The sequence below is a fragment of the Ciconia boyciana genome, chromosome 4 (genome assembly GCF_034638445.1).
Source record: "Ciconia boyciana chromosome 4, ASM3463844v1, whole genome shotgun sequence".
Classification (NCBI taxonomy): domain Eukaryota; kingdom Metazoa; phylum Chordata; class Aves; order Ciconiiformes; family Ciconiidae; genus Ciconia; species Ciconia boyciana.
The window spans coordinates 46,193,820-46,207,944 of NC_132937.1; the positions used below are offsets into that span (position 1 = coordinate 46,193,820).

A 14,125-nucleotide genomic window follows, 5' to 3' on the forward strand; every position below is an offset into this window, starting at 1 on the left:
CAGCTGTTGTTAGCAGGAAGCTAATCTTTTCATCTGACTGCTTACTCAAATTGTGTTTAAAATACAACCATCTATCTTCTATTACAGTTGTTGAAGACTGGTATTATACTATACTTTCATATCTGTGCAATCACTGGAATCAGACATAATAATGTCTGCTACATGATTAGAGTACTGAGGTTTTTGCTTTGATTCTGGAAGATGGCTGGTGAGCAGGAAATGGACTTTAGGCTCTGAGCAGAAAAGCTGCATTTTAAAATCCTTTTTTAAGATCTCACGTCCGTCTTAGACTTCAGACATCTATGTGCATTGTGAAGTCTAGGCTGCAATTTATGATGTTCTTTTTTATAGTACAGGAAATCCTAAGCTCACCCAAGAAAAATGTAGTTGCAAATGAGAAACATCTTTATGTCCACCAGGTCCCACGTATGAACATTCTTTATTTATCTTTCCAAACAGTTTTCATTTTCAGACATGAAGTGAAAACCAGCAAGGAAGAAGTATTTAATGTTGTATTTTATACCCTCTACCAATTCTAGGTTTTGTGGTCATTAAAAATTACAGTTCATGAGCACAGTTCGGCATAGTTGTCCTTTTTTCTATTCTGACTTGATTTTTTTTTTATTTGATTTGAAAAACACACACCAGACTATACTGTTGTTTGTAGCAGTAGGAAAAAGGATAGCCTGTGAAAAGTGCTTACCTGATAACATACTCACACTAAATGCCTGCCATCATGAATGCAGTTACAGAAAAATAGGTCCAGGCCTAGATCAGCTTTTGGGCCAAGTTCAGATAAAAAGTCCACAATATTTTTCCTTGCGACCTTTGTAGAAAAATACTTGCATATGATGAATCACACAGTTTCCTGAGCTTCAGTAATAATGACCTGGAGACTTTTTATAAAGGAGTCAGCACACACAGACTCTATATTTTTCCCTAAAGTCAAGCAAACTGGCTTAGGTAAGAGTGTATTTTATTTCAGTTGTCACATGATCTGAGCTTTACAATCATTATACTAACAAAACCTCATGTTTAGAACATTATTAGAGTAAAATTTAACTTTTCCCCGAGCTTGAAATTTTCCAGATGAATCACAAAGTGAAATTCAGTTTGTAACTTATGATATAAAACATCTTGCATCATCCAAATGTGTTTGCAAAGGTGTGTAATATAATTTCTGTGGAATTTGTACCTGTAGTGATAGCCAGCAGATAGAAAAATATATTCTTTTTAACAACATAGTTGTTAGCATATGCCAAATTCTGTTGGCACTCTTATTTTTAAAAGTGTGAGTGGAAGATCCAGCTTTCCAAGTGCATCTTAGTTACTGCTCTGGCTCCCACTGAAGTTGAATCACAATTCTCTGTTCTAAAAATGGCAATATATCTTCATGTACTTGAAACGGGGACAATTTTTTTCAGGTATACTGCCCTAATAAAAGATCCTACTTTTTCTAGTTAAACTTACAGGTCTAAAGAAAAAATGTTATTCTAAGAAGTAACTGGGAAAAACCCAACTCATGGTTTTCCTGTCACAGAAAGGTCACACTGAAGCTCCACAAATCCATGGCTTTAGGAAATGAGGGGCCAAAATTTTAACACAAATTATTTTTCCAGTTCTGTGCCATTTGCATTATCTCCTCCTCTGGCTTTTGAAGTACTTACAGTATTAAAGACCCATCTGTGAATATATTGTGAATTTCTTTGAAGTTGTCAGTCATGGAAGAGACAAAATACACTTTTTTTTCCTTGTTGATAAAAATGCCAGCTGTGACCTTGATAAGAATAAAACCAACCCTGTAGGAGCAAAAAGAAAAAATTCCCTAGAATAACATTTACATGGTCTTTATTATTATTCTTAATGTCTGGCTTTTTTTTCACTTATTATTAAGAAGAAGTTTATTAGGAAGAAAGTAAAAATAAAGCACATAAACTATTAAACTTGGTACGAGTTTTACAAAATTATCAGCATTATGGTAGCATTTTCTTAGTGAAGTCCTTGTGAAGCTCAGATAATACTTGTGAGCTAGAAGATAAATCCTTGCATTTATTTCATAATCACCCTGTTGTGAATAGGTAGGATAGTGCAGAAAAAAAAACCTCTAAAAGCACAAACTGGTATTGTTCTATTACTTTTCAAGTCACCGTATAAAAGGAAGTTGACATGTATGATCACTAATGCTTTTGAAATTGCCCTTATCATTGTTGTTGTAGAAGATCTAAGATTTTGGAAGATATCTAAACGGTTTAGCAATGAACAAGCTGGGGGGAAAAAAAAAAAAGAGGTAGGCCCTAACTACAAAGTTTTGCCCTGGAATATAGACCTGTAGAGTCTTCTGGAGACTTCAGGGGTACATTTGTTAGGAAGCTTTTCTTCAGCCATCTCAGTTGAAATGAAGATTTAATGAGGTACCAATGTGAGCTTTAGTACTTCAAGCAGAGAGTGCTCTGAGCCAACCACAGAAAATTATCCTTAGATAAATTGAGGTTAATCCCTTCAGTATTAAAGTTTTGTGTTTATACTGCTGTATGCTGATAAATTTTAAGCTAATGGGGACAATAAAAGAATTCTGTTGTTTTCACACAAATTTGTCTTCTGTTAGCATCATTAATTAGCATCGTGTGAAATATTCATTAGAAGCTTTGTACTGCATATATCAACTATCATGATCAGTTTAAGTCTATAATAGGATGACAAATAAGAGTGATTTATACTCTCTGCTTTCCAGAAGGTACCACTAAACTATCATATGAAACATTACTCCTAAAACCACTTTCACTGCAAGAGCCAACCAGTCAACAATGCATACACAATGTCTTCTGAAATGTTATATCATAGCTTTTCCATATTATTCATAGAGCACAGTGATTAAAAAGCACATAAAAGCGGGGTTCATCAGGCCCAAATCCTAAGTCGTCAGTTTCTTTGTGAGGCATGAAAGTACAGTTGTCTGTTTCCTCCACTGCCATGATTAGACACTGCCTTGTGTCTCTTCCAGAGACAGAAACAGCAAAACAGAGTGGCACTGGAAAATCTTCACTGAATGGATGGCGTGCATGACCTGGGACAAAAATAAAAATTGACCGCTTGCCCGTTTTACGTTGTAACAAGCTGCCAGCATAATGAAGTCGATGATTTCCTCTCCTAGACTTCTTTCTTTGTTCCTGCATCATCTCCTTTGAGAAAATTGTCGTCAAATTTCAACCAACTCAAATAGGATCTTTATTGCCTTAGCTGATATACAGTCTTAATGTGGTAGTCCTCAAAACAGGGGTGTGCCAGAGGGTGTATAGCCTACCTGAGCCATCAAGGAAGTAGCAGCTAGTTCAGACTGACCACTGCCGTAAACAGTGACTAACAAAGCAGAGTTCTGGTGCCTTAAGGACTAATTAGAAACTTAGAAGAAAAACAGGCAGTTCCACTGGCAGTAAGAAAAGGACTTCTAAGCAAGATTCACATATTTGCTAGTTAAAGATCTGGATTGTTGCCCAAAACTTTGTGTGTGTTTCTGTGTGGAAGTGGAGGAGAGGTGTAGGTAATAGTTACCTTTTTCTCTTCCAGAGTTTTTTGTTGCTTGTAACTAGAGAAGTTTCATGTTAGGCTCAGAAAAAGAACACAAGTGAGTTGAGAATTTTCTATGTCAGTGTCAGATGAAAGGGATTACTCCTCAGGGTAGCCAAGACTGAGTATTTTACCTGTTAAGCAAAAGTTTTCACTATTCTACTTTATGATTCCACCATCTGTATACATTTAAATGTTAATGTTTCTCCGTCCTTGGGGATAGTTCTTATAGTCTCTTTTTATTTCATTTTTTCATCTTTCCTTGCTGTCTAATTGTGTATACAGCTCTTGCAGAAGAGAACTCACTGCTTCTCACAGTCTGCTGGAAGGGATTGTAAGGGTGTTAAGGATTACCTCCCTCTAGTAGGTAACTTCTAATGGTAGGTAACTTTGGATAACTTGATCCAGTAGGGGTGTGAAGCATACTTTTAAAATCAGATTTTTTGTTATGAAGTTTCTGGTTTCCAGTTAATAGATGATCTTTAAAGCTGTTCTCTTTCTGTTTTCTTTTATTTCTGAATTGCTGTTCTGTGTTTAAGTTTTCATATTATCTACATATTAGCAAAATATCCATTGTGCCTTCTTTTAACTACATACTTCAAAGAACTACATTGTCGAGCAGAATTTACAGTGAAACTACAGAACCAGCTTTATGCATTATAAGTATTAATATAATTTTAATTATAGAGCCCAGCAGTGTTCAGCCACAGATCTAACACATGTTAGAGAGAGAAAATAAGTGGCTATTTTATCTTCCTTTCCTGCTAGCTCATCTAGGCCCAACCAATAACCCAAATCTCCAAGCTCCCAAACCTGCAATGAGCTCTGCCCTGAGAAACATCTCAGAAGCTGACCTACAAGTTAAATTTAATTTTAAGAACCTCCAGGTGTAGTCTGTTACTTCAGTTACACTCTTGTTTTAATATATTATGCAAACTGTACACTTTGCGTTTGAGAGTATTTGTGAAATACAGACTATGTCTCAACTTTTTGTTAGCAATTCAGGAGAATTGCTGGAGGATTGCATCTACCAGTGGAACAGACATTGGTCAAATTCTGATTAAGCAGCACCGGTTTTGGTTTTGGTTTTTTTTTGGCTACCCTCCAGTCCCATCAGGGTGGATCAGGAAGTTTGGTAAGTTCCAGCTTTTTCAAGATTTACACCAGAGGAGTACGGCATCATCATTCAGGTAGAGCTAAGGCACCACAGAGTGGAGCAATGAATTCCAGCTGATGTTATTTTGCTCCAACACCGTGGAGCAGCCAAAGATCTAAAAAGTCCAGAAGAGCCTTAGGCTGCCATCATCTCCCACCTTTCCACAGGTTTACACTATCTTGCCACATGCCATGTGAATGCTGACTAACTGTGAATTCAGTAGTGACTTTTGTGGAAAAAAACCTCCCTCAAACCTACACATTTTTCTTTTCAGCCAGTGTTTCCTCTTTATCCTAAACAAAAGGACAGGTACCAACACGAGAGGTCTGTAGAACTATTAACATTGCTGAGTCCTATTGCTCATCTCTGAAAGGCTTGCAGTTGCCCAGGTGCCGCTCTCCAGGTAGTTCAGAGCCATGAGCCACGTCACCAGTGTGCTTTTGTCACTGTGGCATCACCAGATGGCCACTACCAGCGTGCCGTTGCAGTGGGAATGTTTTTCCTAATAGCTTATTAAATCTTTCTTGCTTCAATTTAAGCAATTACTTCTTCCTCTTCCCTTTATGGACATGAATTGCTCACTGTTTTCTTTACAGATCACTACCTTTTACATAGTTGAGGACAACTGCTGTCTCCACTCAGTCATCTCTTTTGTAACACATCTATTTTTTTCAATCGTTCCTCATCCTTGGGTAATCCTTCCCAAAATTTTCAGCATTCTGACTGCTCTCTTTTGAAGCCTTTTAAATTTGATTGCATCTTACTCTATGGTGTTCTAAGTGTATACGTCAGCCCAAGCACTGTCTCGTTGGCTTAAATAAACAGAAATAACTTCTTTTTTCCCTCACTTATAGTACTTTGTTAGTAAGTGTCCCAGTATACTCTCTCAGAGCCTGTTCTGTGGCGTGGCTATTTCTTTAGACAGTTCATTTCCCTATTTGTAGTTCTGCGTTTGATTTTTTTTTTCTTCCTAAACTTAGGGGTTTACATTTATTTTTATTGAATCTAACTGTGCTGCTTTCAGACTGTTTCTAAAATATGAGATCATTTTGAGTGCTAGTCCTGCCTTTCAGAGCACTCACAACTCCTTCCAGTCTGTTGTGATCCACAAGTTTGTTACTATGTTACCTATACCACCATCAGTGTTGTAAAATAAAACATGGACTGGAAATAGACTGAGGAAAAATTAACTTGCTTCTTACTTACCGTAGTACATTGTTCAAAATCTCTTCACGATCTTCTTTTGAACTATTGATGACTACCCCTTGAATATGTTTTTTTTTAACCAGTTTTGGAATCAGCTGTGTTGATTCCACCTAGCCACTATCTCTTTGCTTTGGTTATAAAAATGTCATGAGGGACACTATGAAGAGCCTTACTGAAGCAAGTTAAACTATCACAGAAAAGTAATAGATTGGTTTTACATGACTACCTTTTGAAAAATCCATATTGGCTGTTCATCATTACCTAATAATTGCTGATAACATACCAATAATTGCCAGACTTTTTGGACCATACTGCTTACTACAGTCCACAGTTTCTAGTTGCCCACTATACACTTCATCATCAGACTATTAATAAACAGGCATTACTAAGGTGATGTACATTTTAATGTTAAGTATGATTTCATGGTCCCCTTGCTTCAACTGAAGACCACAGTTTGGGACCTGATGTTCCAGCTACTTACAAGCTGATTGTCCAGTAAGTTGCTCTATTATCTTTTTGAGTGTCAGAGACCAGCTGACTGGCCCATGATTATATGAGTCCTCCTTTCTAGAGATTTTTCTGTGACTTCTTTGCATTCATCCTTAATCACTTGCCTTCTTTCCTTATTGTTTTTAGCACATCGCTAGACTGTCCTTGCTGCTAGGGGTGACTGTAAAGCTCTCCTCAGAATCAGGCAGGGCTGCTGTACAGGCAGGGAGGGTAAAAGTATGGCCATGGCATAGATGAACTGCAGCCTCCATAAAAGCTGGGACACCACGTGCGCTAGGTTAACATGGACCACCATTTTCCTGCGGGTACCCAGGCAGTGTCTGAGGTAGCTGTTTGATCAGAAAACAGGCATCTCACAGACCACAGCAATTCTGGCATTATCAAAGAGCCATCTAGAAGGACCTCTGTTTCCACCTTGGTTCTCAGGTTTTCAAAACTTTCCGTGCTGATCTCTGACTGTAACACCCACCTTTTCTCCCTGCTGAGGTAGCTAACTTGCTAACTTGTGCTTTTGGTTTAGCGTCTTTTAGCAGCTGTGTCTTTCCTTCACCTATTCCTAGTAGATCCTGCCAATCATTTCTAAGTTGGTTCAAACCAACTTTGCTGTCTTCTGTTATTCTTACTGTATTTCTTCTCCCTTTCTTCCTTCAGTGATATGAAAAACATTAAATCGATCAGTTGAACTACTCTTAAACTATTTGAAATTCACCTTTATAGATTACAGGAGTCTTCCGTTGGACCGATTTATTTTGCAGGTTCTTTCTTTGAATATTGGGCAGAGTCTGGAACTAATGTCGGTGCTCTGGAGAAATGTATTTCCTCTCAGTACTGGGCTTGCACAGGCTTTTACCAGACAGCAAATTTGGCCCTTCGTCCACATGCATGCTTCCTCTTTTGTAGATGAAAATTCATACCATTTCCTCTTCAAAGAGTCTGATGACCCCATATCTGGTGTAATTCAGAGATGTGTTACATCATTGTTTACAGCAGCAACTTCTGCAATACGCTGTAACACAGTTTTTTACACACATTAAGCCAACATCTGCTGCTACATCTGTTACTTACATCAATAACAGAAACTTCTGCACAGGGTAGAAACTGACTCAGTTTGAAGGAAAATAATAATTTTGAATAATCTGAGTTTTGTGTTATACCTTGCTACATACATTCATGATCAGAGATTATTTGCAGTGGGAAGATGAGTAACAATAACCTTGATATACAAGCAGCTGTTCTTTTTAAAATACGGCAAAAATAATCTAAGGAATGCGCAGACTTCCTCATTCTCCAGCCATGGCTTCTTGTTTATATAATTATTGAATAACCTTTAAAAAAATTCCATTTCATCCTGTCTGATTTTTGCAATACCACTGATGAGTAGGAATTTCTCTTCCAAATGTATCTTTTTTGTTTCTCTGTAACTCTGGCTTTCCTCTGTCTGCAATTGCTGCTGCCTTCAGATTGGAGCAATGTCCCACTCACACCTGGCATGGCCTTTTGACCTATGAGCAACTACTCTTATTTATGCATCTTTTATTTTAGAAACCAGCCCTAATACCTCTAATACCTTTAATGCCTTCTGTGAGATGCCTGTCTCTTAACACGAGCAGCATTGCATTGAGTGGAGTTTAGGTTTTTGTCATGCTTGTTAAGAAAAGCTGTAGTAGGAGATTAAGTGTCACAGAATAGGTATAGTAGTTGTAGAAATCAAGAAGCCACAGAGGAGAGAAGGTGCAGACCAAACAGGTGAACTGTCCTGTGGCATCTGGTAATTCTAAGATGCCTATTAATACTTGCTGGAGTTGGAAGAGAGTCTCATAGGGAAGGAAAAGTCTTCTTACTTCTGTATTTTCCTGTCTACCAGTTGGCTGCCCTGGTGGGCTGAAGGTTTTTTTTTTACTTGGAATCTGCTTAAGTGCATCTTGTTCTTTTAAAAATCTCATCCTCAACGTTCATGGTGAAATATATTGTAGAAGTTTTGTTACCATTTCATGGCTGATTATTCTGAAATCATATTAAATATTAATTGATTTGTTTCCATGAAAAATGACCAAGCTCCTCTGATTACTGGATTTTCAGACTGGGTACGTGTGACTGTACTATCACTCTGGGATTTCTGAAGAATTCAGTACTAGCCTCTTTCTGCTCCCATTGAAATCAATTAATTAGCACTTAAGAAGTCTTTTCCTCAAATGTTCAGCTGATACAGTATGGGATGATTTTTAAATTCATGCTTTGGTTTGTCTTGTGCTTTTTACAGCAGACTGCATTCTTAACACGAGTCTGGGTTTACACTGTTCAGTGAGCGGTCCTGTCTTGGTTTTATCCCTTGGTCAGTTCCTAGTTCATTAAAATATTTGCCTCTGTGATGTTAATTTTTCTTTCTCTGCTCTATTATCCTGTATCTTTGCTTTGTGGAAATGAATCTGCAAGTATTGCTGTACAGTTTGCAGTCACACTTACTTAAGGGCAAGGTTATTCTTTCTTGCATAGCCTTTCCCACTTGTGAGGACTGCAATATACTGACAGAAATTTGTTGGAAGAATGTCAGAATCTTAATTATATAGGACTGCAAATGTATTTTGAGGTTTGCATCAACTAAACAGGAGGAGTCTAGGACATCATCAAAATACATTTCTAGACACTGGGACAGGAGACTAAATTAGCTAAAGTCTGGCATTTTGAATTTGTATGGGGATAATTGTAATTATAAGTGGTTTTCTCTGCTTAATTAAAGGCACTCCTCTGCAGAAATAAGAAAGCAATTTACTCTCCAACCAGGCTTTGCACAGTTCTGTCAACGAAGCTTAAGTACCCCTGGCTTTTCTACTCTTCATCTGGTAAGTTCGGGGTTTATCTTCTTTACACAGGTTTGGCATCTATATTGCTTAATGCTTTTAAGGTAAATTAAGTGGTCTTAAGTTGTCTTGATTTCCACTGGCTTGTGCCTGAAGCTGTTAAAAATACTCTCTGGTGAGCTAAACAAATTATACATTTGAAAAAACTGAGAATGATCCTTGGAGGCTGAAATAGATAGTCATTCTGCATACGACTATAAGTGAAAGTTAATTTGTAAGTGTAGGAGTATATTACATCCTTTCCTTGCTGGAAACATTCAGCTCCATCTCGTAAATGCGTTGTGTGGTGTTCACAGATGATTTGCAAAAGGAGGTCAGTGGATAAAGAGGAAAAAAGAAAGGTAGTGGCTCAGCTAGCTTAGCTTAATACACAGTTTCCAGAGCTAGCAGCACAGACAGCACACTGACCTGTTTTTCAGTGATGTAGAGTAAAGCATGTTAAGAGAGAAACGTTGAAGTATGCCCTGATTGGCATAGATACAGTTGAGTCAACTGTTACATGTCTCCGAATCACCTTCAGCCTTCCATGTGCAATCCCCCTCTAAAGAAGTCAGACCATATTACACTGCCCTTACGCCAAAGGGAAAAAATGCCAGATCTTTTTAAATGCCTTTCAGGAGGATGGGTATTCTGCAAACATACTGTGCCATAAATAAAACTGACTAAGATTTTGGTACTGTTCTTCTTCCTACTCTTTTAATTTTTTCTTATTTTTGTGAGACCCGGTAAGTAGAAGCGGGAAAAGTCTTTGTGCACTAGTGATTATGAAAAATGTAAAACACTAGATGTAAGCAGTTACTTCCTGTGTGTCAGGGCCTCCCGCCACTACTCACTTCCTTAATCTGAAATGCTGTGGTGTTTAACTTGTTCCTTGCGGTTATTCAGCCTGGGGAGGCTAGGTCCCTTCTTCTACATGCAGACAACTGCTTTTGCCCTTGAGAAACTTGATAACATTTCATTTACTGAGTACTACGCCGTAGCTGCCATTTTGTGTGCTGTCACAATCTACATGCCTCTAATCCATCATCCTTAAGAAGGTATGTTTGCAGTAATGATTTGTGGCATTTTCTGTAAAATAATTGCTTTGCACACTTGTATGGTGTGTGAAAAGAAGTGTTGGATTCTCGGTTGAAACAGTATCTCTGTTTCCTTTGATAATTTGCACCAATCGTTAGGGAGACCATTACCCTCCATCTGCATTTTTACCTTTTTCACCATCTTTTTTACATTTGTGTCTAATTTATGATAGTAAAAAAAACCGCATTTCTAATGATTAAAGATTATTATTAACACTTCAACTAGAAAAAGTTATGACACAATGAAATGCGATGGATTTGACTTGTCAGAATGGAAAAGTGTGATTTCTGAAAGGAAGTGCAATGCTTAATCAAAAAACAGATTGTATTAAGCAAAAATATTTTGCATGCAAAACATTACATCTTCAGCAACTGAGAAGATGTAATATGCTTTTGTATGCTTTAAACTGTATTTTACTTTAATCTTTTGTGAATTTTTTTTTAATAGATCTTCATATATATATACATATACTAACAAGTAAAGTTTTACCCACTGGCAGTACAGTAAATGAACTTCAAGGATATTATGCTGACAATTAATAAAAAATCAATAGCTAATAAAGGTCACTATTTACTCATAACAGTTGATCCAGTATGCTCAGCATTATACTAGGTACAAACCAGAGATAGTGCTTAACCTAAAAATTTATTAACAGCCCAGTGTATTTCTTCAGCTGGCTGCCTCATGATTTGCTGGACTTACTGTCAGTTTTAGGTTTTTCCTTTGTATAAAAAGAGCAAGGAAAGAGATAATTCAATTAATCCCTTAAATGTACAGGCTGAGGGGTGAGCTCAGAGGCTTTATTTAGGCAGAGACCAATACAGTTTCCCTATAAAAGGGGAACCTGGGGCAGGGGCTGGTGGTTGGTTGTGTTCAAAGGTCTCTACTACATCATTTGCAGGAGTATTTACCACATCTATTTTTTTCAAAAGTTTAAATTGGTTTTCTTCTCCTAGATGTTTTTAGCACATTCCTTCTAAATATGCTTCACTTTCTGCAAGATGTTTCTGGATTTTTATTAGCTGAATAACTTCCTCACTTGTATTTGCAGAACACTAAAAAGGCTCCAAAACTCATATTTACCACTAATCAGCTTTAACTCATTTTCCTATCTACAGTGACTGACATGGCATATTATGTGTAAGCCATTTTAGTTCAGAGTTACCCAGAGCTTTGCCACTGTTGAGCACCTTTGCATGTTTTGTAAATTGTGGAATTCCTCATTGTCCTATTGAGCTAAAATTCCTGATGCTGTGGGTGTAACACTGTTACATGCAGAGGTCACTTCATGCTGAGGTGAAAATCCTGTCAACTTCCATGAGAGCCTTGCACGAGTAGGACTGAGTACTAATGAGTGAAGACTTCATGGTTTTGGCCCACAGATTGTATTTGTGGAGAAGAACACTTGAGTATAAGGAGGATGGCTCCAGAACATATGTTGGATGAGACAGCAGCCACAGTAACATTGAATATAAAGGCAGTGCTGATATCGGGGACATTGGGTGCCTTATTTTCCCCACACCCCATCAACAGCACCATAGAGGTGGACTATCTGATGTATGTTCAGACTATTTATTGCTGGCAGCTTCAGAAGGCAGTCTTGTGAAAGGTATTTGGGCTAATCAGTGCAATGCAATCCTTGCTCTTTACAGACAAGGATCATTTGATAGCTATTTTTTGCTAGAATTCTTCCTTCTAGTAAATAAGTTATTCCAGTGCTGTTATTCTAATGCTCTAACTCTTTTTCTGTGCTTTTACTGCGTTGAGGTGTCCTCGGCCTTTCTGGAACTCACAGAACATAAACTACAGGTTTTCTAAAGCTGTAGCTCTTAGATCCATTTGTTACCTGTCAAGAAAATTAACAATATGAAATGCTGGTCTCTGTACTCAACTGGACAGATGTTTTATTTTCTAAACATATACAGGCTATTTTTGTTGGCTATATAGCAAGTAAAATAATTTTCAGTTTTATCTATACATACAATAACATATGCTTTTAACATATGAAGTCACATTTACATGTGTGTGGAACATTTCTACCTACCATATCAAACAAGATATTCTGCCTCTGTTTTTGAGACTAAGCAGATAAAAAGGGCCAGACAGCTTCATAGCATGTATGAGTGGCAGAGCTTGTACTTGTTTAACTTTGTTCTGATTGGATGTTCTGTGTAAGAACGGCTGACTAAATGTAATCAGATACAACTGCTCTCTAACAAGGTGTAATGCCATGTGCTGTAGAAATGGTGGATATATAACTTTGGTGGGTTGCAATAACTTTAGTAATTCCATGTAATCTTTTGTGTAGTTACTGCACTAACCCTTGAAAAATCCAATAAAATTAGAACTCCAATAATATGCAAACCAACAAAATTCAGAGGTGGAAGATAATAATTTCTTCTGATTTTTGGTATATCTTGCGCTCAACTTTGTTTGGAGTTGAAAGCACACAGCATTTCTAACAGTCAGTATCTTTCAGGCACAGCACCTCAAATGAGTGGCATCTTCATGATGCCATGGTGCTTATAGTTGGTCCTTAGCTCGGTATAACATCTGAGACCTACTGCCTTGGCCTTGCTATTGCTAGTGCCTTTCATCACATGTACTGTAGAGTCCATTGGCAGCTCCCTGCCAGCTGGCACTGCCTGTCACTATCATTTTGGTCACCTGCCCTTGTCCTCTGTTGTTCCTACCCACTGCTGCCTTTTTCATAACTCTGATTAATACCATGGATTGAACAAGGGGAACTGAGTGCACTTCATAGGAAGCCAGCAGAACACATCTGAGGGCATCCAGGATGTACCTCAGTCAGCCCTCCTTCTACCAGCATCTAGGAAAGCTCAACAGTGAAAACAGGTGCAAATTTGGATTTAAGTGTAGTGTCTTCCATTTCTTCTTTGTGTTTTAAAACTTTTCTGTCTTTGTTCCCTTTCTTTTTTAGCTGAATGTTTCATTAGCAACTTTTCCCTACGTTGCACTGCATATGCAATGCAGTGGCACTGTATATAAGGTTAGAAGTCTCTTTCCAATGTTTAATAAATAATAGCACAATGACAGGAATTAAATAAATAAACCTAAATTACACTACTAAGAAAAACCTTCTGTTGCTAAAATAAATACCTCTTTATTTCTTCCATTAGCCTTCCTTTTATGACGCAGTAGACCCAGTAGATTTTGAAGGCTTCCTAATGACACGGCTGAACAACTTGGACTCAGAACTAGCACAAGAACTTGGTGACTTTCCTGAAGATGACTTGGACATTGTCTTTACACCCAAAGAGTGCAGGACTTTGCAACCCTCTATGCCAGAAGATGGGTAAGGAGACTTTCTCTCCCTCTGAAATGTTGAAGGTGTTGATCCAGGCACCTCACTGCCATCCATCCATCCATTATGGACTTGCTGAACTTTAAACATTTGAACTTTGCCATTGATTCTGTTAGGCCTATTTGCACACTTAAAATTATGCAAGCGCTTACATGACTTCCTGAGCTAGCTGGTAGCGGCAGAAGTGAGGTAGGCGTAGGCCAGGAAGAAGAGTACAGCAGGGCAGGAGGGTAGTATGAAAAATAATTTTGTAGCTGTGATCCCAGAGGTGGAAGTTGATTCTGATCACGTAGTAAGCATAGGATTGAGGGTTTATTTCTTTATTTCTTTTTTTTTTTTTGCCAGCTATGTGTTACATGGCATTGATCAGATCACTAAGCATTTCTTTCTCAGTACCTTTCTTGCTTAAACAGGAGGAAATAGTTCATA

At 37.9% G+C, this 14,125-nt stretch overlaps 1 protein-coding gene across 1 annotated transcript in view; it reads left to right on the top strand.

Annotated features, from left to right (window-relative positions):
- The window catches only part of DOCK8 (dedicator of cytokinesis 8), a 94,073-nt gene that overhangs the window by 9,824 nt on the left and 70,124 nt on the right, over positions 1–14,125 (top strand). The window contains 2 exon segments of the mRNA XM_072858859.1: positions 9,174–9,276; positions 13,512–13,687. Coding sequence (XP_072714960.1) covers positions 9,174–9,276; positions 13,512–13,687 — 279 coding nt within the window.